The sequence below is a fragment of the Thunnus albacares genome, chromosome 7, assembly GCF_914725855.1.
Source record: "Thunnus albacares chromosome 7, fThuAlb1.1, whole genome shotgun sequence".
NCBI classification, from domain to species: domain Eukaryota; kingdom Metazoa; phylum Chordata; class Actinopteri; order Scombriformes; family Scombridae; genus Thunnus; species Thunnus albacares.
Window position 1 is genome coordinate 17,801,135 of NC_058112.1, and position 27,396 is coordinate 17,828,530.

At 38.3% G+C, this 27,396-nt stretch overlaps 1 protein-coding gene across 2 annotated transcripts; it reads right to left on the reverse strand.

Moving 5' to 3' along the window:
- Positions 1-193: 193 nt before the first annotated feature.
- On the reverse strand, positions 194-27,124 carry chd2 (chromodomain helicase DNA binding protein 2). Of its 2 annotated transcripts, XM_044356256.1 has the most exons (42): positions 26,857-27,124; positions 25,407-25,466; positions 25,190-25,258; positions 22,240-22,294; positions 18,734-20,732; positions 15,066-15,303; positions 14,307-14,393; positions 14,038-14,099; positions 12,304-12,438; positions 11,793-11,972; positions 11,464-11,603; positions 11,128-11,353; positions 10,929-11,029; positions 10,796-10,837; positions 10,484-10,662; positions 10,237-10,361; positions 9,903-10,119; positions 9,710-9,799; positions 9,428-9,618; positions 9,130-9,318; positions 8,793-8,955; positions 8,467-8,619; positions 7,528-7,599; positions 7,031-7,180; positions 6,789-6,937; positions 6,604-6,700; positions 6,429-6,521; positions 6,119-6,289; positions 5,779-5,948; positions 5,644-5,685; positions 5,369-5,508; positions 5,149-5,287; positions 4,878-5,028; positions 4,481-4,603; positions 4,257-4,376; positions 3,612-3,752; positions 3,352-3,468; positions 3,026-3,204; positions 2,836-2,935; positions 2,550-2,742; positions 2,212-2,458; positions 194-2,127 (listed from the first exon to the last, which is right to left on the reverse strand). In XM_044356256.1, exons 5-42 carry the CDS (start codon positions 18,793-18,795, stop codon positions 1,842-1,844), a joined length of 5,460 nt encoding a protein of 1,819 aa, XP_044212191.1. In that variant the 5' UTR covers positions 18,796-20,732; positions 22,240-22,294; positions 25,190-25,258; positions 25,407-25,466; positions 26,857-27,124; the 3' UTR covers positions 194-1,841. The 2 variants fall into 2 exon arrangements, with proteins under 2 accessions (XP_044212191.1, XP_044212192.1); XM_044356257.1 differs by lacking the exon at positions 12,304-12,438 and having other exon boundaries at positions 26,857-27,122.
- Between the last annotated feature and the right edge of the window lie 272 nt (positions 27,125-27,396).

The window sequence follows — 27,396 nt, forward strand, 5'->3', positions numbered from 1 at the left end:
GATAAATAGGGGAACTTTAAGTAAGGTGTCACCCAGATGATGTCATCTATCAACTAACCATCAGGTAGCAGCTTTATACATACAAGCCCAGAAAATCTATTTTAAGGCTTTTGAAGCAATGATACTTCAGAGCAATTAATAATCAATTAAAAGTATTTTAATCAAGTCATTCGTAAGGAAACAAACACACGTCCATTGTGTAACAAAGTTTATTACATATGTCCAAACATATGTACAGCACATTTCTCATGAAGAGTGGTTTTGTCACAAATATAAATTATTTAGACTTTCTTAAAGAACATATGATACAGGAACTGTAGCTTGCTTGATGTGGAAGAAAGAGGTGCTGGCTGTTCACTGTAACAGGTTTGGCTAAGTGCCCTGGACAAAACACACAAGATTTCTTTATATTTATATTTTCCCTCAAATCATTAACTCTGTCGGAAAACACAGAACCGCACAACGATTACCAAGATACATGGTCCCTTCACCCTTCAGTCATTCAGAGCAATTTCCTTAAAATGTGACTGTTTAATACTACATCCTGCTTGCCCCAGTACTGTCCATGAACCAATATACAGTATGATAATACACACATAAATAAGGCACAAATGGAGAGGCATAACAAACAAATGAGGGCCAGAGCAGGGCCAGATTTGGCACAGGAAGAGTGACAAAAGGTAATAAACATAATGCAATGTCTTCAGCAATTTCCAGACAACCTTTTTAAGAACCTACCAGCAACAGCACGACTGTCTGTCAATATGAAAAATATTGCCAAACCATACATTAGGAAAGAAATGTTTTAATCATGTAGTATTCAGAGATAATTGAGTAGTTATAGGTGGAAAATGGGTGAATTAATCTACACTGAAGTACCGTTTTTAACCAACATAATACTGAAAGGCAAAAATAAAGGATTGTTCTAAGTCATAGTGTTATGAGCCTTTGCACATGTTGCAATAAATACTGCTTTACAAAGCTTCCATTTCATTGGGTCTACTAATAGGAAAGTGGTTATAGTGAACAAAGCAAGAGGATTTGCAATGATTTTTATAGCTACACAATTACAGAAATAATGATTATCTGTACACATGAGAAATATGAATTTGTTAAAACCTTTTTAAACTTCTGTTACGTATGAAGAGGGAACTTACTGGCTTGATAAATCATTCAAATTTAGGCTTGGGCCGTCCCATTGTGCCACCATTTTAACCCACATGGTGATGCTCCATGATTCGGTTCAGCTACATGTTCAAGATGAACATTTTGAAGGTGCAGATGATAACACATTACACATTCTTTTGTATTGAAATCTTCTAATGACATCATTTGCATGACTTAAAGCTAAACACAAAACATAATGTCCATGTCATGGTTCCTTTGGGAATAATCCCATACATTTACCATTCAAGAAAGGCCAAAACCTTCAGGCACTTTTAGGATTGAGATCAGTCATCATCAGTTCATGTATCCTAAATCTTCCTTAGATAATAGTCCATGGGACTAAGAATCCATAAGCATTCCACTTAGTCTTATCATGATTGACTGATCGAGTCAATTCATTTAAATAAAGATGCTCGTTTTAGTTTTTTTCATCATAAAGATGACAGGAGGAAACAAACTTCTTCCTTCAGGGCACAAATCATTCACAGTCAGTCACTGTGGGGGGAAAAAAAAGGAGCAAAATAGTTTGGTTTTGCTGGAAAAGAGGGTACATGTTGATTCCCTTTCCAACTGTGAGCTTATGATTGGCGAGTCCAGACTTGTCCATCAGCAGCATGTGGCTTTGACCCTGGACAAAACACCCAGATCAGTTTCTTAGCCAGCCCTGGCAGACTTTATGTTTTCCTGTTGTTCCAGTTTGGGTCTGCGGCGGCGTTCGGCTCTGCAGGCCGCTCCAGTGGTGAGCGGGAGTCCTGGGGAGACTTCTGAGCCGGTGGGGAACGAGGGTCCAACAGAGGAGAAGGTTTGTCGGGATGGAAGGGCCTGCTGTAGTGCTCTGGCCCTGGTGGGCCTGTTGGCCTGTGCTCTGGCATCCTCCTGAAGTCCTGAAGAGGGCCTTCTCTTCCCTGGTGGTAGTTGGGACGGAATTCATCAGGACGTCTTCTTTTGGGGTCTGGATGCCTGAAATATCACTCACATAAGTTTTAAAGGCTCACATTTTAAAACAACTACACCAAAACATATGAGCGGGTTTGATCGACTCACCTGTCGTAATAGGGTCGATGACCCCTGTGGTCCCGGTCATTGCTGTACTGATCGTATGGCCTTTTTCGAGGGGAGCTGTTGTTGCGGTAACTGCCTGAGCTGCGATAGGAGTCTCCGTGTGGACGTCGATCACCGTAGTGATCCTTGTAGCGATGCTGGTCGTACTGATGATGCCTGTCTCCCTGCCATGACATGTTGCTGTTACCAGGGTAACTGTATTTACGATCCCTCTGCCAGTCTCCCCTATCTGTAATCAAATATATACAAGATGATATTAAATGATGTATAATTTCTATGTCTATATCATGTATGATTTTATTTATGGTGTCCACACGTACCATCATTGCCAAAGTGCCGTTTGTTAGCCACGTTGTAGGATTCTCTGTGGTGTCCATGGGGTCCCGACTGAGTCGAGTGAGATGCAGATTTAGAGGATGGCTGAGTCCCTGTGGAGTCTCGACTGGAACCAGAGGGCTCTGGTCTGAAAGGTTTTCCTCTCCCTGCAGGGTCCTCCTTCTTCTTATGCTCCTTCTGCAAATGTCACAGATCAATTTCAGTGTTGGTAGAGACATAACATTCGCGCCCTAACACTCGAGTGTTAAATTTGAGACACGAGCAACTTGCCTCTTCCTCATGTGATCGTTTCTTCTGTGCCATTTTGTAAAGCTTGTGAAGCTTCCTTGCACCAAACTCTGTAAACTTAGACACAAAAATCCAGAGGTTTCTGCCAAAAAAGGCACAAAATAATCATTAGCAGAGTTTAACAGCTTAGCTTCATTATTACTTCAACAAAGGTCATGTATAATCATCTTACCGTCGCCATGTTTTGACATGTTCGGGGTCGCTGTAGGCTTTAAGGCACTCTGTGATCCGGTCTCCAATCTTCAGTAGGCATGTGCGTGTGTGCTGGAGCTGCTCCTGGTCAGACAGGCCTTCGTCTGGTTTATCCAGCTGCTTCAGGGCCTTTTTTACTGGCCTCATGCGCTCCTTACACTAGACACATGCACAAAATGTATATTATTATATTATATTATAGTATATTATATTATATATTAATTATTATAAGCACTGCTTGTTGGACTGCATGGTCCTCACATTCACACCAGACCCTAGGAAAACATTATTGAACAAGAAACTCACAATACTGAATGTCTCCTGGTCTAGTTCATCATCCTCCTTTCCTTCGATGGGAACAGGTTCGGACCCAGCTGTAATGTGAACTGGGCCTTGAGTCTTCTTCCCTTTGGCTCCTTTAGGCTGGAAGAAAAAAAAAAGAAACACAAGACATCACTATGATGTGCAGTATACCAAATAATAGAAGTGCAGTGAAAAAAGAAATGAATTTGAAACAGTTTGAGCAAAGCACACACGTTAAGGTAACAAACGCTTTATTGAAATACCTTTTCTTTTCTGGGCTTGGTACCCTTCTTTTCTTTGTCCCCTTCCTTTTCTTTTTTTGGAGTTCCCTGTTTTTCTTTGTTCTCTTTGTTATCCTTTTTCTTTTGTCTCTTTTTGGCAGGGGACTTCTCTGTTCCATCATCCTGCTCAAACACGAGACACAACAGCAGGTCAAACACAAGAACACAAAGACTGTGGCTTCTTGCTTCTTCTATGGCTGAATTATACTTCTGCGTCGAGGTGTTGTAGTGGTTACTCTGTAGTTGCCGACATCTGATTTACCTGAAGTAACTGTGTCTATATTTTGACATTTTACTTTGTTATACAATGCAGCAATGGCTTTGATAGATTACAAAATATAAAGAGTCAATTGTTACTAAGAAAAAAGTTCTTGGTAACAATAGACGATAGCAAATTTCTCTTCCTTTGTTTGATATCCTCTTTGTTATCCTCCATGACAACAAACACTCATGACACTGCGGTCATATTTTTAGGAGGACCACATCAGCTACAATGGGACCCTGCATATACTGTACCTACAGAACCATCACATGTACATGTAGGCGCAAGACAACCTCAGTAGAGAAGCATAATTGAGCCTATACCTACAGTATATATGGCATGTTTCAGTGTTTCTGTTGGCTAACCTTGACCTCGCCCTCCTCAGACGGGTTGTCCGACAGGCGGGGGGAGGAGATGTCATTGCCCTGATCATCCTTGAGAATCTTGTCCTTTTTCACCCGAGGCTTTCTCTTTCTCACTTTGACCTTTAGAGAAAGAAACTTGGATGAACTTGGTGTGTGGGTGGTGGATCTCTTGGTGGAGATCAGAACAGTGTGGATGAGTTACTCAGTGATTAATATCTGCATACCTCCTCTCCTGTTTTGGACAAGTCTGTGCTGTCTTGTTCTTTTTTCAGCAGCTTGAGAAGATACTCAGCTCTTGCCTGCAACTGCTTAGCTTGAGGCTTCTTGCTTGGATCATCTGGCAGAATCTGTGCAGAGGTACGTAAATGTTAGACTGCTTCATTCATATTCCAGTACACCATTTTTAAGAGGTGCCGATTATGGTGAAAAATCTAACTGTATTTTGACTTGTAAATGTCTTTTTCAAAGCTTTTATATTACCCCGACAAGCCAGGTGTAGTCTAAATGCTTACAATAACAGTAAGAATTCAAGATGAGTGTGCGCTTGTGTTTATATTTTTTTTTATTCCTCGTCATGGAAAAACTATGACCACTCAGTGCTAAAGGTAGAAAGATATTTGCCTTTTCAGCCAGCTTAAGGTCAGGATCCGTCTTGATCAGATCCCAGTTGCTGAAGCCGTGTTCATAGATGCCAAGTAAAAGCTGAATGTCATCCTGCAGATCCCAGTCAACATCAAAGTGGGCTACCTTGACCCTGCATGTCAGCTTAAACCTGTGGGAAACAGATCAACGTCAAATTTAATCTGCAGCACGGAAGCACTCTGCTGAACATCTTCTCTTAAACATAACACAAAGGCCTGTGCTCCTTCTTCAATTTGCAGTGGTAGCTTACTTATCCCTCTCTGCAGGGTTGGAGGGCACGACTTTGTGCAGAGGCTCAAACTCCTCCTCGTGCTGTATGATGGACTTGGCGTTGACTTGCACTCCTGAGATCTTGATGTTAATTCCTCGCCGTTTCCCAGGACCTTTGGCTGAAATAATAACATGTGTCATTTTCAGTTTTAGAAAACGCTGCATATTTCAAGATCCCTACACAGCTACAACCGACCTACCTTCAACTGGGTTCTCTTTTAGGTGTTCCTCATGCTCCTGCACTGCAGCTACACAGCTAGTGTGTATCAGTTCACCAAGTCTCTTCAGGTCTGCTATTGACTTGTCCACCAGCTCAGAGTCTCGGGCAATGGCTTCTAACCTGCCAATAGAAAAGAGCACTTTATTGCGTGGTTTCTCAGAAGTGATAGAAAAGAAGCTGAAACAACTTAACTGCTCCTTGTTTAGCAATCAAATGATCAATTTATTTATTGATATGATTTAACAGTGTGCTTACCTTTCAAGTGGAGATCCAAATTTCTTGTATGCCTTAATGAACCTGTTAATAATATGATTATGAATACATTTTTAATTGTGCTCCTGAAAGGACTCCAACAAATCAAAGCAGACAAAAAACTTTGAAATAATTTACCTGCGGATCTCTGCATCAGTGAAACCCTCCACGTTGTTTTTGCGGGCTCGAGGTCTGCCTCTCTTCTTTGGCTTCTTGTCATCGTCACTGTCGTCAGTCTCGCTCTCAGAGCCTGATGAGCGGTGCTTCAGCTTGGAGCCCACATCACTGTCACTGTCGTTGGCCTGAGCCTGAAAGACACAGGAGTCGCACTTTTAGAAATCTAATAGGCCTGATTCAAAAGCTGAGAGATTGCTTAAATGCAAAAGTCCATTGTAACGTATAATCCAAAAGCAATCAGCACTGGCAAATGGAAAACAGGATTTCTTTTAGCCAAATAAGTCTGGAATTCTCTTCTTACCCGCTTGTTTGAGCTCCTGCTTCTGGGCAGCATGAAGATGTCCATTTCCCGCTGCTTCTCCTCCTCCTCAATTTTGCGTCGCTGCTCCTCAGGGATGATATCATCCCAGTCCCGTATGGGCTTCTCCTCAAAATCTGGAGTGCTTTCTTCCATGGTAGAGAAATTAGCCACCTGCAGCAATATGCAAAGGAGAAACAAAGGAAAGACTGAGAAGTTGAAAGAAAGCTGGATGCTTGACAGGGGCTGAAAGTAGATCTTTAGATACTGTACTGTAATGAAACAATACAAAACAATAAAAACTTGAAGGTACCTTAAACTGAGATAGAAGTTCATCTGTGGCACTTGAGCCCTGGTCACTTTCTCTTGTTTCAGCCAACCTCAGGATCTCATCGATGTCCATCTCCTACAGAAACAAAGACATTCTGGTTTAAACATGCAACATAAAAGTTCTCAATGCACAGAAGATAATGGAGTCATTGTAATACCTGTGGTTCAGACTCCTCTCCTTCTGCCTCTTTAAAGAGCTCTTCTGCACCAAACTTGAGGATAGCTGTCAGTTCTTCTTTGTTAAACGGGTTTGAACTGTAAGACAATGCAGCAATGTTGAACATACAGAGGGATTCGGTATCTCAAGGAACAATCAGCAAAATCCAGTAACTAAATTTCTTACTTTGTGTTTCCTGAGTTGCTGTCTAGCACAGTTCGACCGGTGGTGTCCATTCTCTGAATGACAAGATGGTCCAAAACCATCTTCTTCTTTGCCCTCTCAATGATGTCTTCCTCCACTGTTCCTTTGGTGACCAGTCGATATATATTCACCTATGAGGGGAAAGCATGGATATGTTTTTCTTATTTATTTACCAATCTTACAAATTATCCTGCAAATTTATAGTTAAAGTCATCATAGTTTACCTGTTTCTTTTGGCCGATCCTGTGAGCTCTGGCTTGTGCCTGCAGATCATTTTGAGGGTTCCAGTCAGAGTCAAAGATGACTACAGTATCTGCTGAGGCCAAGTTTATCCCTAAACCTCCAGCTCTTGTGGACAACAGAAAGCAGAAGTCCTAGAAAACAGATAAAACCATCAATACAGATCTCATGCTAAGAAAAAAAATGGAGATAATAAACTGAGTCACTGCAGTTACACGCATCATATATGCTTCACCTGCTACTGCTCTCAAATAAATATGTCCAAAAAACATCATGTGTGAATGTTAAAAAAATCATTCTAATGAAATTTTGCACAGACTGTGATATCCTAACAATCAAAAACGTGCATTTGACATTTAGTTTTTTCACTGAAATATTTTATTTTCTGCGGTTTGAACAGATATTTAGTGCCAAATCAAAATTTCAGACTTAAAATCTCTGTGACAATCAGTTAGTGGTGTAAAGCCTTTGGTATACATACCTCTGAGCCTTCTGCATTAAAGTGGTCAAGTGCTTGCTTTCGGATTTCTCCCTTTATGGAACCGTCCAACCGCTAAAGAGGACAGAGGCAAAGAGAGATATTTAACCTCTGAAGATTTCCTGGCCTGCTGTCTGCTATACTAATCATCATCCAGCTTTACAAGCCATTGTGCGGCGTCTGCATGCTCAGATTGATCACAACAATCTTCAAAGTCTAAGTCAGCAAAAAAAAAACCCGAGTTGAGTGACTTGCAGGAGTCATGCTGGTCTTCAGCAGAAAATAGCTTGTTGATATAAATAACCACATGAACTCTCAGCCTGGCGGAGTATGTGTTCAACAACACTGACATCTGATCCTCATCTGAGTCAAAACACCCCTCTAACAACTCCAAAATCCCCTTCAGTATAAACACCAATAAATACAACAGTCAAAAACTTCAGTATGTCCTCATAAACTGTCAGTCTAGAGTCAATTTCTGGAGATAATGGTGATGCAGCTGGTTCAACTTTTTAGAAAAATCGATAGTGGAGCCCTAGGGAAACATAATTAGTATTAACTGTGAATTTTTATGGTGATTATACGGTCAACAATGAATATCTTTCAGGAAATTATAATACAAAACGCAATTTCTCAGTTTTAAAATTCCATCAAATACTTCCTTTTTGCAGAAGTGCACCAGACCTTTGTCCTTTTGATCTATAATAAAGTAACTTATTAAGCAGGAAATTGTGTACATCTCATGGAGATGTTTACTCTGAAACAACTACAAACTTGTATCAGGTGGAACTTTGATTTTTAGATGCTGATGCAAACTGTGGAATTGCTCAGATTGACTACAAGCCAAACACAGTGGAAATAAATGTTGCGCTGACGGTGTAATGTTTTACATGCGAGTCCTGAGTGAAATCTGAATTCAACTCAAAATTGTGCAAATCTGACCTGGAATGGATAGCGTCTCTTGGAGAGGTATTCAGCCAGAATGTCCAACATCCTGACCATCTGGGAGAAGATCAGGACTCTGTTGCCTCTTTCTCTGAGCCTGGTCAGCAGCTTGTCCATCAGCACCAGCTTCCCGCTGCCCCGCACTAGACTCTGACATACAAAATTACAATGTGAAGACTGAGATTCAGGAAAAATTAAGTAGCACTGAGCCCACTGTTGGGACTGTCGTGTTTTCTTCTATGTTAAGTCAACTAGTTTCTATTGTAGAACAGATTATCCTGAGGTGATGCTCAGAGCTAAAGAGGGTTCATAGGGAAACATACCTGCAGGTGTTCCTGTGGTGTTTCAGTCTCTCCATCCTCAGGCTGTTTAATGAGGAAACTATGATTGCAGCACTTTTTAAGCTCCATAACAATGTTCAGGAAGCCAGCGGAGCTGCCCCGGGAGCCTTTGGAAAGAGCTTTGTAATTCCTTGTTAAAATCCACCTGGAAATATTCAGGAACAAATTAAGTTAATGGAGAGGAAAAATGCAGCTACTGTATATTTAATAGTTATACAAGCTGTAATTGTGAAAGACAGATACAATAAAAAGGTTACAAAGGACAGAAATTAAGGCAGGTACAATAAAAAGGTAACAAAAGACAGAAATAAAGTCATACTTGTAAAATTGTTTCTGCTGTGCGGACATGTCTACACGGAGGATCTGCTCCACCTTGGCAGGCAGGGATTTTTCCACATCTTTCTTGACACGTCGGAGAAGGAACGGCTCAAGGACTTTGTGAAGACTCTGATAACCGTTCTCCCTCCCTTTCCCATGCTCATCTTCAAAATCCTCCCAGGAAACAAACCTGGTGAGCACAACAGAGATAACAAACGTCACTCATCCTTCCCTGGAATTCAAACTGATAACTTTTCCACTGCTTTTTTTTTTCTCTAATAGTCTAAACTAGTACGCACTTGTCAGGCATGAGGAAGTGCAGCAGTGACCAGAGCTCTTTGAGGGAGTTCTGCAGTGGAGTGCCAGTAATGAGGAGTCTGTGGTTAGACCTGAACTCCATTAATGTTTTATACAGCAGGGAGTCGTCATTCTTCAACCTGTGAGCCTCATCAACACCCAGGAATGCCCAGTTGATGTTCCCAAGCACCCCCTAGAGTAAAATATTAAGACACTGTAAGTGATTGATTCTCTTCATGCACACAAATACTGTGTGGTAAAAATACACAGACCACTGCACCTACCTTGTCTTTAAGTAGAATTTCATAAGTGGTTAATAGTGCATTAAAACGGATTCTTTTCGTTTGATGGTTCACCCACTCGTAGTCACGGATCTATTCAAAACAGAAGCAATGATACAAGTTTATCTAACCAACTCTGGAGATACCCTCAGGTCATCAATATACAAAAAAAACCCTGCAGATTAATAAAACCTACTGTTTTCCTGCTCATGACGTCACCGAGGTAGACCACTACATTCATATTTGGCGCCCAGGTGTCAAACTCCCTCTGCCAGGAAGTGAGTGTGGACAGAGGCACCACCAGTAAGAAGGGTCCATAGAGTTGATGCTGATGGAACAGGTAAGACAGGAAGGAGATGGTCTGGATGGTCTTTCCCAGTCCCATTTCATCAGCGAGGATAACACTATTGCACCTGAGGAGAAGGAAGAGGATACTTTTCTTACACAGCTCTTCTTTTTTTTTTTTAACAAGTTCTTTTTAAATGAAGTGACTTAAACCACACAAAGTAATATATTTAATTGCACAGTACCTGCACCACGAGTGAGCCAACCAGTTCAACCCAGCCAGCTGATAATCTCTCAGCTGTAGGGTCTCATCTCCAATATATGATGGTTGTTTCTTCAGCGGAACAAATCTTGGCCTTTGCTTTAACACCTGAGATCATAGTACAAAAACAAATTTCTTTAATTATAAGCAACAAATCGAGTTTTGTTTCATTTTTTTGTTTCAAATCAGCGAGATTTGAGCGTGTGAGTTCATTCTGGTTTGACTCTCACCTTGCAGTCTTTAGAGGGGACGGTTTTGCTGGAGTTCCGGTTTGTGAAGCTGTCTATGCAGTGCTGAAACTTCTTTCTAACCAGCGCCCCATCTTCCCAGCTGCATTCTGAATAAGGTAAGCCCATCCACTTGCATAGATACTCAGGCTCATTGGAGGATGGTGTCTTGTGACTATGAGCTGCAAGTTTTAAAAACAGACAAATTTGTAGACATTTGTGAAAAATGTACAAGAACAGACGACCATTAAAAAACCAAAAAAAAACCCATAACAGGATGTTGCAGTAATTTAAAAATTTAGAAACGGGACTTACAGGGGAAGTCAGAGGATCCTGGTGTCTTTCCTGTTTTTGTTGCTGTTGATGATGGAATTAATTTCAGGATATATTAAATAAGCCGTTACACATATTAAGCTAAAATCTGCAGCGTTACTAGAAAAGCTCTTACCGATGATACGCTCCACAATCTGGAACTGCTTGTTCAAGTCAACAGTGAGCTCCTGTTGGCAGTTATGAAATTCAACATCCTCAGGGGACGCCCTCCTCAACCTACAAACACGGATATGATAAACTTTGAAAATTCTTCAAAAAAAAAAAAAAAAGTGCAGTTGTAAATAAAACCTGAATCTAAAAGTAAAGATTTTCACCATGAATTGAGCTCGTCATTCTTCTTTTTGAAATTGTCCAGTTTCTTGAGTCCCTTGACCTTTTGCTGTGTCAGAGAGTCCATGCTCTCCCATGTGATGTGGATGTAAGACCAGCCCTTCCACTTGATCAGATACTGAGCCTCCCCCTCCTCGTTCTCGGGGTCGAAGCCTTCACATGGGTCCCCATTTTCCTCCATAGAATAGACAGTTGTGGAAGCCCCCGTGGCTTGAACAGCAAATAAATAAAATCACATTTTAGACCTTGTACATTTCATTACTAACTGTGGTAAAAGGTATATTATTCTCAATGGCGAGGGACAAATTAAAATGCATCACCTCCTTTTTTGCCTATCCTGGCGTCCATCACTTTCTCTATGGTCTCACTGTCGTCGTCCTGCTGCTCCTCGCCCGCGTCACCCGTCATTTCAATCAGGTCATCAGAGTCTGTTTCAAAGTCATGTTGGTCTTCTTTATAACTGCGACACAACAGAAAGACAACAGATAGAGGTCAAGTGGATCCATGTAATCAATCAATATGAGATATGTACATGAAACATTTTAAAATACTATTTGAGTAATTACACAACACTGTCTCAGTAATAACCGTGAAGTAAATGTGCCAAAAATCTCCATGAAGAAAAAAAATGAAAGGTTCAGAAATGCACCTTTTGACTTTTGTTGCTCCCCTTCTTCGAGTCTGTCTCTTTGGAGTGTCTTCCTCATCCTCGTCATCCTCGTCGTCGTTGTCGTCGTCGTCATCGTCCTCGGCAGATGAGTCCTGTTTCCTGGACTTCCTTCCTTTTTGAGACAGTTGTTTTTTGCCTGTTGATGATTTGGTCTGAGGTCTGTAAAACATTAAGTTAAGCCGAGAAACAGGCAGACCGCTTAGAGATAATGATCCAAACTCCTGCTTCATCTTCACAAACCTAAATCGCCTGACTGCAGCTGACGGCCAGTGTAGACAGTTTTTTTTTTTTTTTTTAACAATTTGAAAAATATTTGTATCATGTTTTATTATTTGACTGAATTTTTAGACTTAAGAACATCTGGCTGCAACATTCAGATATATACATAAACCAAAGTAAATGATAAATATGCACTGATCACACAATATGGAATGAACTTGAGATGACCAGTGGGTAGCTGTCTGATGGCCAGGCCTCGCTACACTCTTACCTTCTAGCAGGAAGTCGTCTGGATCTAACTTTTTTCTCTTCCTGCTCACTGTCTGCACTGTCGGAATCCTCCTCCTCCTCCTCCTCCTCCTCCTCCTCTTCATCATCATTTGAGTCATCATCTTTCCAGATATTTCTTACAACAAAGAAATGCCACAAGTTCACCCTCAAGGCCCATCACCACTATTTTACCTTTTTTTTTTTTTTCAATTTTCATGACATACTGGCCATAGGGTGTTGAACACAACCCAATTTGATCATGGATAAGCCGCTGATCTGACTGATCAAATTTGATGTAAATGCATAACATCACCTGGCTGGCTGAAACTAACTGAGCCCATTTGGAGCAAACAGATACCCATTTAAAATTAAGTATAAATGATAAGAATCACAATATGAACACAGACTGGCAACACAATGGGCCTCATTCACCAATATGTACGTAGAAATGTTCTTACTTTGCGCATAAAATAAGTGCACACGCAATATTACCGTCAGATTCATGATGCACCCACGGGCCAATTATATTCTTCCCATCGTGCTTATGTTCAATCATTCTAAATTGACAGGTGCGTGCCCACTATAGGTAATTAGCATACTACCACACCATTTCTCTATATAAGGAAAGCTCTGTTGGAGCGGTGCGCCAGTGGAGAGAGCTGTCACTCATTGCAAAGAGGGCTGTGATGGTTAAAATGTAGTGAAATGTAAACAATAGTTTCAGAAGTAGAAGCCAGAAAAGGCAGACTTGGCTGATAAACATGTCATTAGCACAACTGTTTGGAGCCTGATTGTGAATCCTGTATACAGCCTGCATACCTGTTGCACCACTACCACACAGTAGGTCTGTTGGTAAAAAGTTGGTAAATGTGTAGATCTGTGGAGTTGATCTAAATAAATTTCTACTGCTGTACCAGGTCGTGTTTTGTCTCTGTCCACAACAGGCCTTGATGTAGTGAAAGTATACCGCCCCTCCCTGTCAGGCTGTGAGGACACTGAACAGGCTGCTGGTTAACCAGCAGTATAAATCACAGCCAAATCTGATGGAGAAATTAAACAGTCTCACATTCCAATATGGAAATACTGATATATAAGCCATTGTCATCTAAAAGTGGGAACAGGACAATTTTAATATATTAATAATTTAATTCCATTTATGATGATGATTTATAGATGATAAGGTCTTACTTATTCATTTTATAATTAGTAAATAAATTGTGTATTAACAACAATTTCACAATTTTAAATGTTATATCTTTAGGTCCAATTATTTCTTAAACTGTGGTTCTTATATATTGTTTACATTGGATAAATATTGACTATATTGTTTTTCAAGACTGTGGGACGTTAATGATTTGTGCATACACATGGTCTAAGGCAGTTTAGATTTGTTCGCAGACTAAGAATAAATTCAGGTAAGAACATATTGATAAGTCCCTGATTTGCGTTTAAAATGTTTGTACACACCGTTTAAGCACAGATTTGTGTGTACACACTGTTTGTGAATGAGGCCCAATGACACAAACAGACATGAACTGTGAGAAAGTATCGTATGGGTCACATCCTTTCTATTATCTATTGTATGAGTTCAGTGTCTCAACATGGCATCATTCAAAAAGATTTAAAAGAATATGATGCTGTACTCTCGAATAAATAATAAGTGACATAACAGCAATAAAATAATAATAATAATAATAATACAAATCACAAAAATGTTCACAACTTTGATACTTACTCCTTCTTTTTAGATCGTGATGTTTTCCTCTTAGGACTTTCACTCTCAGAGTCGCTGCTACCCTGTAAATATAGTTGCACAGCAGATACACCTTTCAGGAGGAGCTTCTTCCCTGAGTGAAAGGTGATAATGACACTTCTACATAATATCCACTAGATGGCAGCAGTGCCTTGTCTTTCAAACCACTGCAGTATACTGAATGTGTCTATATTGTTTTACTATTCTTGTTTGAGCCATCTAATTTAAACTGTCATTAATTATCTGCTTACCCCAGCTCCTATGTTTAATCGAGCCGGCTCTTGTCTGCTGCGATTTGACCTCCTGACCCCATACACATCTGGATGTTCTTCCCACATCTGTAATCAAACGACAGCTGCTGTCAGATAGCTACCGACTTTCTGCATCACTATACAAATTTAATACTACATACTAACAACATACTTTACAGTGTACTTTGTTCTAACAGTAACTGATACAATATGTGCACCAACTGACTTCAAACTGTAACTTTTTAAAGCCAAATACATTTCACAGCCAGAAAGCAAATGTTTTTATAAAGATTTAATACTTTTTGTTTTCCTAAATTATTCTGTAGCTGTCTCACCATCATTATTATTTTCTTTTCTTACAGTTGAGAAGCACCTTTTCCTTTCTGCATTGCATTGCAGGACAATTGTGTACATAAAAAACAAAAATCAAGCATCTTATTATGCATAACTTCTGTTTTGATATACTTAATTTTGTGAAAACGCTACATACATAGAGCCTGCCTAGAATTAGTGTGTAGTAAGGAATTGGGACGCAGTCTAACACATTAAAAAAAGACAGGATGGCTTAAGTAAACCTTGCATAACTCAGGAAGCAACTATTAACACCCTGCAAGTTAAGCCTTCATAATAAGGTTTAGTCTGATTACACAAAGTTAACTCAATCATCATCATTAGAGGACAGGAACCTTAAATCTGCTTCAGAAATAGTACATCAGCACAGAAAACCTCGGTGCCTCTCTAAAGTTCAGTGGCCTTTACCTTCTTCACATCTGCCAGACGTTCCTTCTTTCTAACTGGCTTGTCTTTGACCTCTGCTGTCGTTTGCTGTGATTTGGACTCTGCAGACTCGCTCTCTGACTCTGAGTGACTCTCTGACTCTGAGGAGCTGTTTGACTCGGAGTTGTGGGATCTCCTCCTCCTCTCACTGCCATGCTCGCTCTCTGACTGACTCCCCGACTCCGACGCAGAGCGGTTGGATTCTTCTGACGCTGAATTGCTACAGGAACAAGAACATGTTCATTCTTTCCATGTTGCAGTGCATTTGCTGAGCTATTGCTTCTATATTTCTGTACACTCAGCAACAACATTGTGAGATGTGAGTTCAGGCCATAAAGGCGGCAACTTAAAAATGTCTAAAAATTGTAACTGTCACTAGGGAACAGGAAGAGCTTGATGGCATGAGGAAGTCTTATAATAATCTCATTCTTTCTAGAGGCACACAAATCCTCTTACAGTCATTTTGAAACGCCTGATCGTTCACACACCCACTCTTAGAGCTGCAATAGCAAGTTAAGGCATCACCTCTTGGAGTGGTTACATACATTAACTTATGTATAGCAGTAATATAAAAGGAAAATACTACAATAAACATAATTTATTCTATGAAAAATAAAAAGATTTAAATAGTGTCATAACTCCCACTTTTCATAGTCTAAAGGTGTAATCTAAAGGTTAATATATGAAATAATGCATCCAGTGATCAGACCACTGATTCCTAAACCTTTTTAGCTTGTGATCCCTTAAAATGAAGCAATGTTTATTGTTTTTTTATTAACAAAATTGTGATTTCTTCTCAGATATTTTCATTTGGAGGATTTATAGAGGAATGAAGAGTTGAAAATCAGAATTTCTAAAAGGCTAAATATTGAAGAAATGTCAAAAAAATAAACATAACTTTGTGAGACAGAAGTGCTTTTTATCCTTTGAAAATCATCCTGTGGCTTCTTGGTTCCCCTTTTGATGTAACGACCTCCTTGTAAGTAACCACTGGCATTACATGTAATTTATTCAAGACAAATATCATATGACTCCGTGTCACTGCAAACAACGACCTTCAAATGTTTCAAAACCCCTTGAAAAGGAAATTGTTCATCTCAAAAGGTATATCCTGATAGAGTAACTTCTGTATCCAATGTATCCGTTTTGTATACAAACTTTCTTTAAGATGACAGTGAATTTATGTAATAAGGGCCATCAATGGATAAAATATCTTGCTTGGCATGCCTGCAGTAGCTTGTACCTTGGACACATGGGGGCACTGTACCCATTCAGAATAAATCTCTGCAAACAAAGCCTCACATGGCTAAAAATCAAATGAAAGTGTGTTTGTGCCTTTCAAAGATTAAGATTTGCAAACAGCCTTCATTTCTCTAGTGGCTGTTTTTTAAGAAGAACACTCTTTTTAAAAGTTTGAGAGGATTTACATTTGTCATGTTAAATGTGTTAATAAGAAGCATTTCTATAGTCTGCCATTTATTCAACTATGTAAATCATATTGAAAGGGGACATAAATTAAATAATTACATTGTAACTGATGACACAATAGTGACACAACTCTGTTAATAGATTTCACAGCATGTCCCTTGTGCAGCTTCAATGACCAAACTCGGAAGTGCATGGCTCCTTCCGCTTTAAGTGAGGTCATAAATGGGCGGGACGCGGATATAATCTCCAATTCCTATTGGCTGATGTGTTGCTAGGTGGAAATGTAGCCTATGGCAGTGCAGTGTTCAGGCTTTCCACTGTCTAAACGCTTCCTGTTCCTCCTCCATGTAGCAGAGTTTTAAATACAGATAAGTGAGCAAAGCTGGGCAGGCAAAGCAAGGGCCATTTTGAGACTAAGGAGAACATGCACACAGTGCTTCAGTTAGACATTATGTTGTGCAAAGTCGACAGATTTTCTGTTGCTCGCTTGCTGCTCTGCATGCCCACAATGCTCATAGGTCAGAGTGACAAAGTTGGCCTGCTGACAAGAAGAGGGGAATATTTCACTCACAGCTCAAATACTAAAATGGCTGCCACAAGATCACACACACAAAAAAACTACAAGTGTGATGTAACCTGCTGCAGTGTACAGTCAGTAATATGCTTTGAGGGTTATGACCTGTTTTTAGCATCCAAACTTCTCTGTGTCTTTAGCTAAAAACACAACAGTCTATTGGGTTCAGGCAGCTTAATTTGTTGGGACAAAATGGCAGCAGATCTAAGAATTGAAGCTGGTATTGATATAGTGAATTTTATTAAATAAATGCTGGCCTCTTGTGTGGTTTCTGCATTCCTGACAACATGCAAATGATATGATATTAGTTTTTCAAAACATCTTTATTGATCAAAGTAGAATGAGGTTTCCACTGCTTTTGATGTAAGATTAAGATACCTGACGATGATAAATACACACACGTGCAAATATTCACCATCTTAAGAATAAGCAGACAATACTGTAAAAACAAATGTCACCATATTAAAAGTGACTCTTGGCCACAGGCCTTTAAGTATAATCTACCTGACAAATAATACAATAATAGAAAATACCCAGATTTAAAAAGAAAATAACATTGTTTAGCAAAAGTATTTACAGGCATCAGAAATGTTAAAAACAGACACTTCAATTTACACATTCATCTTCACATGGCTAAATATTAACAAAGGCAAAAGATGCCTTTCTAACTTAAATGATACTTTAAAAAGACATATACATAAACATATGTGATTGAGGCCATCAATGGATAAAATATATTGCCTGCAAAGTGAAAGTAAGTAGACAAATGTTTAAATTGAAACTGTCCATTCACATAAGGCCCATAAAACCAAAAGTAAAAATAACCCTCTCCTGAAATAAAATATATAAAGCTGTGGGTTAAAATTATGTAACATTGTCATGTAGACACTGACATAACTTCATAACAAATGCAGAGTGTAGTTGTTTTAGGTTTTTCCATTTATCTAAAGTAAGACAAAATCATTAACAATTCATTAACATTATTAGGAATTAGGGCTTTTAATGAGCAGAAATAACTAAGCATGAGAAAACTTGAATTTCATAAAACTGTATAACTTGTTCAAAACTTTAAAGTACAGATTCAGATTAAAAAAGTAGGCCTTCAGGTAGAAAATAAAAACTGTAGCTACATGGCAAATATATTTCAGGTTTAACAACTAAAAAAAAAAATACTACAGAGTATGTTACATATAACTCATCCAAAAGACTGGATATGTTTCTGACCATATGTAACACCAAAGCAATACATTGTTTCTGAAATAAATAAAAACCAAACAACAACGTTGATAAAAATGGTGCATTGCAGTACCAACTAGTAAGACAAGGTCACATTACATTATAGCGATAGGAGACGTTTGTGACAAATCATCTGCAACATAATACAGGACAAATAAGTTTTCCTTGGGTCTAGCACATACATCTTGTGGGCAATGATCTCTTAACACAGGCCTGAAACCTCGGTATTGAGTGTAAGAAATGGTAGGAAAAATCAGGGTGTGGCTATTAAACAATAGCAAGGTCATTCATGACACTGGTGCACTTCATCAAAACCACGTCGCCAATGTATACACAGGTGATCAACCATGCTTGACAAGGTAAACAATCAAACCAGATATGAAAAGGGTAAAAAGAAGTATATGGATCATACCTTGATGCATTGCTTTGAGTCGAACCTTCATCCTCTTGTTTTTTGCTTTTAGTCTTCATCATCGTAGTATCCTGAAAATCTTTTTGTGATAGGATGATCTTTTGTCCAGGTATTTACTGTCAAAAAGTTGGAGGAAGCATGAACTATCATACAAGTCCCACAAGATTGCCTTTGCTCAGGTGGCAGTTCAATCCAAGGCGGTGCGACACGAGAAAAGTAAAAGTCAATAAATCGAAAGATTTGAGGATCATTATTTATCGCTTATTTAAATATAGCAAAGAACAATGACAGGTGCTGTTACAATAAGGTAAATATCCAACGTATGTCTTTCAATATAGTCCACGGATCAAGCCGCATGCAATTAATTGTAACTGCGTCATCAGATGAAGGTTTGGAAAAATAAGATTTAAGCGTGAGAAAATCAGTAATTTAGGCACTACACAATGTAAACATACCAATTCAATGTGGAGAAAGGTGGTAGCCTATAAACGGACTATTAGATTCACGTTCGCTGTATCACAGAGTTTAAATAATTATCCGACTCGAGTAAAAAATGACAAACTAAAAATAATAACTTAGTAATAAATTAGAAAAAGAGGAGTCTTGTTTGAAAAACGTTGTAGGCCTTCACGGTCTTCATCTACTGTCATAGACTCAGAGCGACAGAGGCGAGCAGCAGCAGCACACTAAAAATGGAGGCGCGCCATGGCTGCCAGAGCCCAGTATGGAAAACAACGACAAGCACTCCCTCAGCACAGACGGCTCCAACGGCTCGAATAAACAGTCCAAAAACCACACAAAACGCCTAAATTCCCGTTAAAACACCGATCGTATGACCAGAGCCATAACTTATGATCAAAAAGAAGCGGTCTCAGCCGAAAAACAGGCAAGAAAAACGGTCTGACGAAAGCCCATGGCACCCTTCCTAAGGCTCAGCCGCCATCTAGAGCTCCTTCCTAGCTCTGAAAGCTTTGCCTTTGATTGACGTTATTTCCATTTACCCCACACTCAGGTGATGTTTAAGTCCCTCCCCTTTTATTATGTTTAAATTTCGCTTTTATATAAACTCACATATACTTTCAGCCCATATAACACAAGCCTTGAAAAGTGACACCTTTCTTCCTACTTCATTTAGGTAGAAAGAATACTGAGAGGCTGTGAAAGAATATAATTTTTTGCACCAATTGCATCACTTCCTGCTCAGACAGGAAGGAGGACAACCAGGAGCCATTTTAGAGAGCCCTTGGAAACCATTTCTGTTCAGACCAAATCCCCTTTTAACTATTTATAATGCTGTCTTCCCAAACAAGTGTTTTCTTCAACTGTTTTTAATTGATGAAGTTAGGATTTAATGGGACTAATAGAAGCACAAAAGGCGTAGGTTAATCGACCATTAACCCTTTTATCTTATCAATCGAGGTGCTAATTTCATTTATAGGAAATTAGAATATGACAGCACTACTTTAGCAAACTCGTCAACCCAGTTCGGAGCTTAAGCACTTCCGCTAGCTTATAAATTATATTGGCAAACCTTGATGATTAGTGGGACAAAGTCAGTGCAAACGAAACTGATTTGTTGTATAGATTAACTGATATTAAAACCAACTGCTGAACTGCAAGACTTCAACGTTAACAAAACATTGCGCCAAGTATCCATTTGTAATTTCCAGGTTAAATCAGCTAATGAAACAAAGTCAGGAAAAAAATACGAGGACATACACTTTATTTAAAAACAACATTTGAATATCAAATGTACAAAGGCTGATTTTGTGTTTCCCAAAAACAACAGTGTAATTTTTCAACGAGTCCACTATACAGCCAGCAACGGTGTTCCAGTGTCCATGTTGTCGTAAAAAAATAAAAATAAAAATCCAAGTGTGAAAAATCCAGTCAGAAAAAAGGTTTCATCTTGTCAAAATTTGGCTAACTGCCAAATCACTTGCCATCTTCACGTTAAACAACGCTGTCTCCACTTCAGCAATATCCAGTTGAATGGGGTCTTGATAGGATAAAAAAAGAAGGAAAAGTTGTAAGCCCACAGTGCAACTGAAATGAGTAATGATTCACTGTCCAGCACTTAAAGAAGGCATGCTAAACTAGACTACAATTAATACAGATAAGTAACATACGTGGCTAGCTTTCAGTTGCGTTAGCTAGCACTGCGCAAGTGCATGTGTCATTCTGAAATACGAGCATTTGTAAGAATACACTATTGTTTAAAAAAAGTATTAAAAACGCTAACAAAACCGCTATTCCCATAAATTGTAGCTAGAATCCAGCATATCGACTTGATATGTGGAACACATACTACAGATTGGGACAAGATTATAATCAAGCTTCATAACTTGTTCTTTTTAGGATCAAAGCTGATGAAATACTGTCATACAGCCAAACTTTGACTTTGACTATTGAAAATACCAATAAGACATACAATACAACTTTTAATGAATCACATGAAATAGATTTGATAAAAGCTCCCACATGGGAATTGTTAGCATTAGGTTATACAGTGGGAGATGCAACAAGCTATACTAGCAATGTAAGTTCTGTCAAATGTTTGTAGGCCACTCAATTGCTATGTTGTTTGGTCGATTCGAAGTTATCAGCAGAATGAAGTCTGAGTTGAGTAAATGCTCCAACAACTCACAACAAAAGCTCAACGACTGACCACCAGGGGTATGACGAGTAAGAAGTTAGCCTAAGTCACTCCATGTGTTATGCGTAAAACTTGATTACGCAAAAACCATGATGTTTAAACTAATTATGATCAAAACAACATAACACTGAAATATGAGCACACACTGCTGAAGTGTAAATTAAGATAAATTTCCTGGTTTGACAAAAACATTACCAGTCACCAAAGCCAAGGCATGACAGAACAACAGATGGAAAACACAATAGCATCCAATAACTATGAAAGCAACCGTTCAAACATTGCTAATTTTCATACATCCACTGTTCAAAATCAGAAAAAAAAGTCCCTCATAGCTCTTTGAAGTGTTGACATACCACAGTGAAATAAAATAAAATGTGCCATGGTATTGGTCATGTTTTATCATGTTTTCAACTTTAAGGCCAAAAACATATCGGAGAATTTAGCAAAAATGGAGAATATAGCAACTTCTTGAAGAAATGTGGCTGTATGAGGCAATACTGCCAATGTCCACAAAAAACCACTGTAAATACATCTTAATTTATCGATAATGAATGTATGCAAATGATGAAAATTCTTGCGCATGCACTACCATCTAGTTACATTTACCAGCTGCCCTTTAAACAGTGCCTTTGTTTATGCACTCTACCTGCTAACATCTGTCTTTTGCTAGCCTTAAGAACTCAAAGTGAATGGCATCAATGTAAATGTGGGCGGTCTGCTTAAAATAGAGGTGAGGAGTACTCAACCTCTAAAAAACTGAATGGATTAAAGGGAACAATCTCTCAAAATAAAATCTTCAGTTCATCACATTTTGTTTAAATAATCTGGTCAAACATGAAAAAAAACTTACAGAGCTGTCTTCTTTTTTCAAAATATGAAGATCTTCACACCAGTCCATGTCTGTGCTGTGGAAGAGATAAGGAGAGCAATGAATGATATCATACAGTATATCAGACACAAACAGAAATTGAAAACAAGTCAACCACTCAATTTGTTTGACCCTTTTAACTTGTTTGACTCTTTCGGTCTTCTGATTTTAACTGTAAATTGCAGCAGACTAAAATGATTGACAAAAACTACCAGCAAACAACCATTTGAATTTGATGAATGTGTTAACACAATTTTCTCTGACCTGCACAGTAATAACTAATGATCAACAGATTACATTTTATACACATTCTATACACAGCCTACGCTCAAACTGATTGAAACAAATAGGTTAAGCCTAAATCTAGCTTTCATGTCTGTTTCATTAAATATTTGGATACCAGTGAAAGTTTTTCAAGTTTTTTGTTTTTTTTTTGTCTATTGGGAACCAAATTTCTCCATTAGTAATAGAACCCTAAAATGTGATTAACACGCTACTTCTCATATTTGACATCATTACTTCAATATTCCCAATCACTGTTACTAACAGAACGTATTGTCAGCTAACTGTTCTACAAGTTAAATCAACTGGGTTTACTATGTATGTAAGGCCAAACACAACAAACAAGAATGTTCCTGTTACTATTATTTATTCTTATTATTGTTTCACTGATGGGATTTGACGAATTATTGCAACTGATTACATGTCTTATTACAACAATAACTGCACCTGATTATAATCTCAAGCCATGTGAGGGGTTTTGGAACTAACACACTAGTACAGATGCTGTTCTGTTTTTTTCCCCCACCCACTAATGTGCAGATGTAACCAAAACACACGTCATCATGTGTAGGGTTGAAACTGGGGTGTGTGGAGCATTTCTTTGCTCTTGGTAAACTAATACATCTCAGAGTTGTCATATAACCAAATTAAACATTTTATATTGCTAAATGTATGGTTCTGCCTTTATGTTCTTTTTGGGGGGATTTCTAACTGTAGGCTCTTTGTTATATGGAGTCTGCTTCTACAGATACAAAACACATTTGAAGAGGGCAGCCAAAAAGTAAGCTTTTCTGTGTTTAGACTGACTTGGTTAAGTAGTGTCTATGGAAGATATGCATTGCTCCATTTAAAATACAAATTTTGATTCTCTCTTATTCATTACACGTGAACTGTGAAGTAGTGTAAATGTTTTGAAGATGCAAAATGGTTACATTATTAGGTATACATATTGATCACAAAGAGTAGGTATGTTGTTTACCGTTATTGTTCCAGACATCCCATATTGGTGCATGTCTGAATTTAACAAAGACTTTTCTAATATTTATTCTAACAACATTCTTTTGCCAACAAATAATATGACAGCTGCCAATAGAGGCAGGCAGTGATCATACTCTTGACTTTCATTGGCTGACCTCTGGCCTCTAACCCTGGCCTCTGAGAACTTTTTTCATGTGTTACAGATCAAAAGCAGTGGCATGAAGAAATAATGAACAAGACTGCTGTCATGATGCCCTCTACAGATCATGATTAAATTTGCATTTCTAGAATGCTGTATGGCCAAATTAGCCTATAGTGCTTTACCAATTAATCTTGCAAAATACCACTACTTAGACAAGATCTAAAAATTTTCAAACCCTAAGTCTAAGAGGAGCAAAGTCAAAAGTAATCAAATTTGGATTGTTTGCAAAGGTTTTCAAACTACTGACAGATGCAGCATCATGCGTACAAAATGTACATAGTGCGACTCTAGGTCTATGTTTTTAACATTATCTGTGCCAACTAAGATGTATTAGGAGCTTTAGTTCAACTCTTTATTTTGAATACAACTCTACAGTTGAGATATAACACCAAAGCCTAAGTAGTAAAATGATAAAGCGGTCCAAAGTACTTGTTTACAAAATGCAACCAATTACCCCACATGACACACCAACTTCAGGCGGGGGTGTATTAAGAGCGATGGACGATGCTGTACTACAACTACTTCGCAAAGCCAGTCTCTTTACAGCAAATGGAAATTAAACACGATCTGACACATCCTTTGGGATCGCACACCTACTAAATTCATTTATTGTCTTGTTCATTGCATTAAAACTGATTTGAGTGTAATTTGATTGATTTTCTTACACGGGACAAGGTTACGACTTACAAGAATAATTGTAAAGATCGTATGTTACAGGTTAGCTAGCTAGTTAGATGTCCATCACGAACAGAGGACGGGTCTGAATCTTTTTTTTGGTAAACGACTTAATGTATACTACAATTGTGTGAAGGGATCCATTATGAATTGTTTAGTTGTGTTAAGGTTAAAAATGAATAATTAATCCTGTCATCACTTTCATATACAAGAAAAGATGCCAATGCACAAAGTCAGGCACCGAAGACAACTATTGGTTGCATCTTGTGATTTTAAATCACATTTCAGCAGTATCCTAGGTTGTTAAAAGTTTATTTTAATGAAATTTCAAAACCACTTAAAGGTTTATCTAATCTAAAATTCATATTAATTTAATTTACACCTGACTATATATTTTTTTAAGTCAAGGAAAAATTACTCAAAGGGATCATGACATGTCATTCCGACTTTCCGTTACTGATCCTTTTGCCATTATTTGTAATGGATGTTTACATTGTCACTACATCACTAGGGGGCAGAACAGTTTCTTAATTTCAGGCAGGTCTGTCAGGGATTTTAGTCAAAAACAAACTTTTGTAATGAACGGAAAACTACATGGGAAATTAGATTATGCATGTCTCCTAATAATGACGTTTGAGTAAAAGCGGAAAAATGCACTGTTACCTGTTCTGTTTATTCAGTTTGTGTGCTCAGCAAAAACTTAATGAGAATTGACAGATTTGAAGAGTTCAATGCACAGATTACATGCAAGGAATCTTCCACAGATAATTAATCTATCTAAGAAATTATACTTACAAATCCACATTGCAGTGCGCATCAGCCACATCCATCAATTCACGACTCCATGGTGGCTAAATGGCAACCCTTTAAAATAGGAAAATCAAAGCTCAGACAGGAAATGTGACGACAGCACACCCTACTGGCTACGTGTATGTGGCAGTAAAGACAAAGACGCTACTAAGACTGCGAACAACACTGAAACTGCAGCCTGGACTGGTTAAAAATAACATACCATTTTGCTTGCGTCAGGTGATCTCCTTTCTTCTTTGACGAGAAACATCAAGGGGAATCCCTATAGAATACAAAACGTGATTATTAAGACTTGTGGTCAACGTTAACAAAACCAAACATACATAGGCTGTTTATTTTAAAGATCTTTTAAATGTTATTTTTTTAAGTGTTTCAAATCTAATTAACATATTAAGAAAATCATAAAGAAATGGGTGCATATTTTGTCGGGAAAATGCTACGTATTTGCTTCTATTGGTGGTTCATAAAAAAAAAAAAAAAAAGTCCTTAACAGTAAGATCCTACTGAGAATAGCTTAGAGAGGACATTTTGTTTTGTGCAGTGTGGTACTAATCCTTTGGATTTAACAATATATAGTTTAAGATACAAATATAGTTTAGAAAAGATTGTATATCATCTTGTTTTATTATAGGTAGTATTTGTCTTCACATATGGATAAATCCACACCTCGTCCAGGAGACTGTGATATTTTAAGATGATTTTATTTCTTTACATAATTTTAATACAGTATTTTGTGTTTCTTCAAATTCACATACTTGTGTTGATGCTTTCTTGCAGAAAAATCTCCTTTACATGTCTTGCAGGTTTAATGTTACATGGAAAAGCAAAATTAATGTAAATATTTAAATTACTTCTCCATTCAGTACCTGAAAGGGTTAAAAGCCAACACCCTATTTTGTATTTCGAAGTATACCTAAGCTTTTTTAACATATAGAGCCTTTTTTGACAAACAAATCAAGTGTAGCTTATGTGTAATGTCTATAATGGAAGAATTGTGGGCAATAAACATATTTTTGAGCATTTTTATAACTTCTCACAATTTATTTAATCAATTATTGAATAATAAGTATTAAACATCTAACGCTTACTTAAATCTTGTCAGAGACTACATTGACACACTCTGTGGTAGGATAGTGTGTGAAATTGTCGAACTTTTAAATATTTTTTTTCAATTTACAATTCGAGGAAACCCCTCAAAAAACGAATATAGTAAAAAATTAACAAAATTACACTGAAGCTTGTTATGTTGATGTCACTCGGTCTCGATACAGCATTTAAAAAACGAAACATTTGCTTATTTTTGTTGTTTTTGTCAAACAAATTCAGACAAGGGCATTTGCCCTTTCAAGGACAAAGCAAATTTTAAATGCGTAGGTTGAAATAACTCCAAACAGGTCGAGCACAAATGTGCTTGTCCAAATATGAACGAAGTTAACTCGAAACATGGTTTAGCAAACATGCAAATTCCACCTTCTAATACAATATTATGAGCAATTTATACTCTTTAGACCGTTTTCTTTATTGTTCGCTGACAACACACCATGGCCATTTTTACAACACTGCGTCTAACTGTCGTTCTTTCCACCATATTGCCCTCCACCACTGGTTCGTATTTTACAGCTATTAATGTATGATTACTCGTAAGTTCTTACCCATTTCCAAGGCCGTGACTATCCCCCGTCATCTGCCGAGGTCAGTGGCGTATTTTGTGGCGATTTTCGTCGATTTGGTGGGTCTTTCGGCCGCATCGTCCCGCTCTTTCTCCTCTCCGTCCTCGACGCCTTGCTCCTCTGTTTGTGCGTGTCCTCCTCTCTGCCTCTCCCTGAGCTGATATTCTTCAGCGGCTCTGCCCACTTTGCTCTCAACGTAAGCCAAACTCCACTTCCTCTCCAACCTCGTCAAGCTAGCAATAGCAGCCCACTGAATCTGAAACCCGCTTAAACTCGTCCAAAACCCACAGCAACACATTTTAAACCTTTTTGTCTACCTATTACTGAATAACAAAACGAATTATATAAAGCCTATTGTTATAAAAGAACGGCTACACATAGCAATTTAGCAGTAAACCAGTCAAATCAAGCTAAACGTGAACGTTATTTAACGGTTATTGCGACCCACTCATACAGAAGTAACTTTAGCATTTTTGAAGATTTTTTTTTTTAAAGACAAAGGTATCTGTGTGTCATAGTGGT

Coding starts and splice junctions, on each gene's coding strand:
- chd2 (XM_044356256.1), bottom strand. CDS start 18,795: ATGATGAAGACTAAAAGCAAAAAACAAGAGGATGAAGGTTCGACTCAA. Junction 14,100..14,306: donor GATTAAACATAGGAGCTGGG/GTAAGCAGATAA, acceptor CTATATTTACAG/GGTAGCAGCGACTCTGAGAG. Junction 11,604..11,792: donor GGAGCAACAAAAGTCAAAAG/GTGCATTTCTGA, acceptor GTTGTGTCGCAG/TTATAAAGAAGACCAACATG.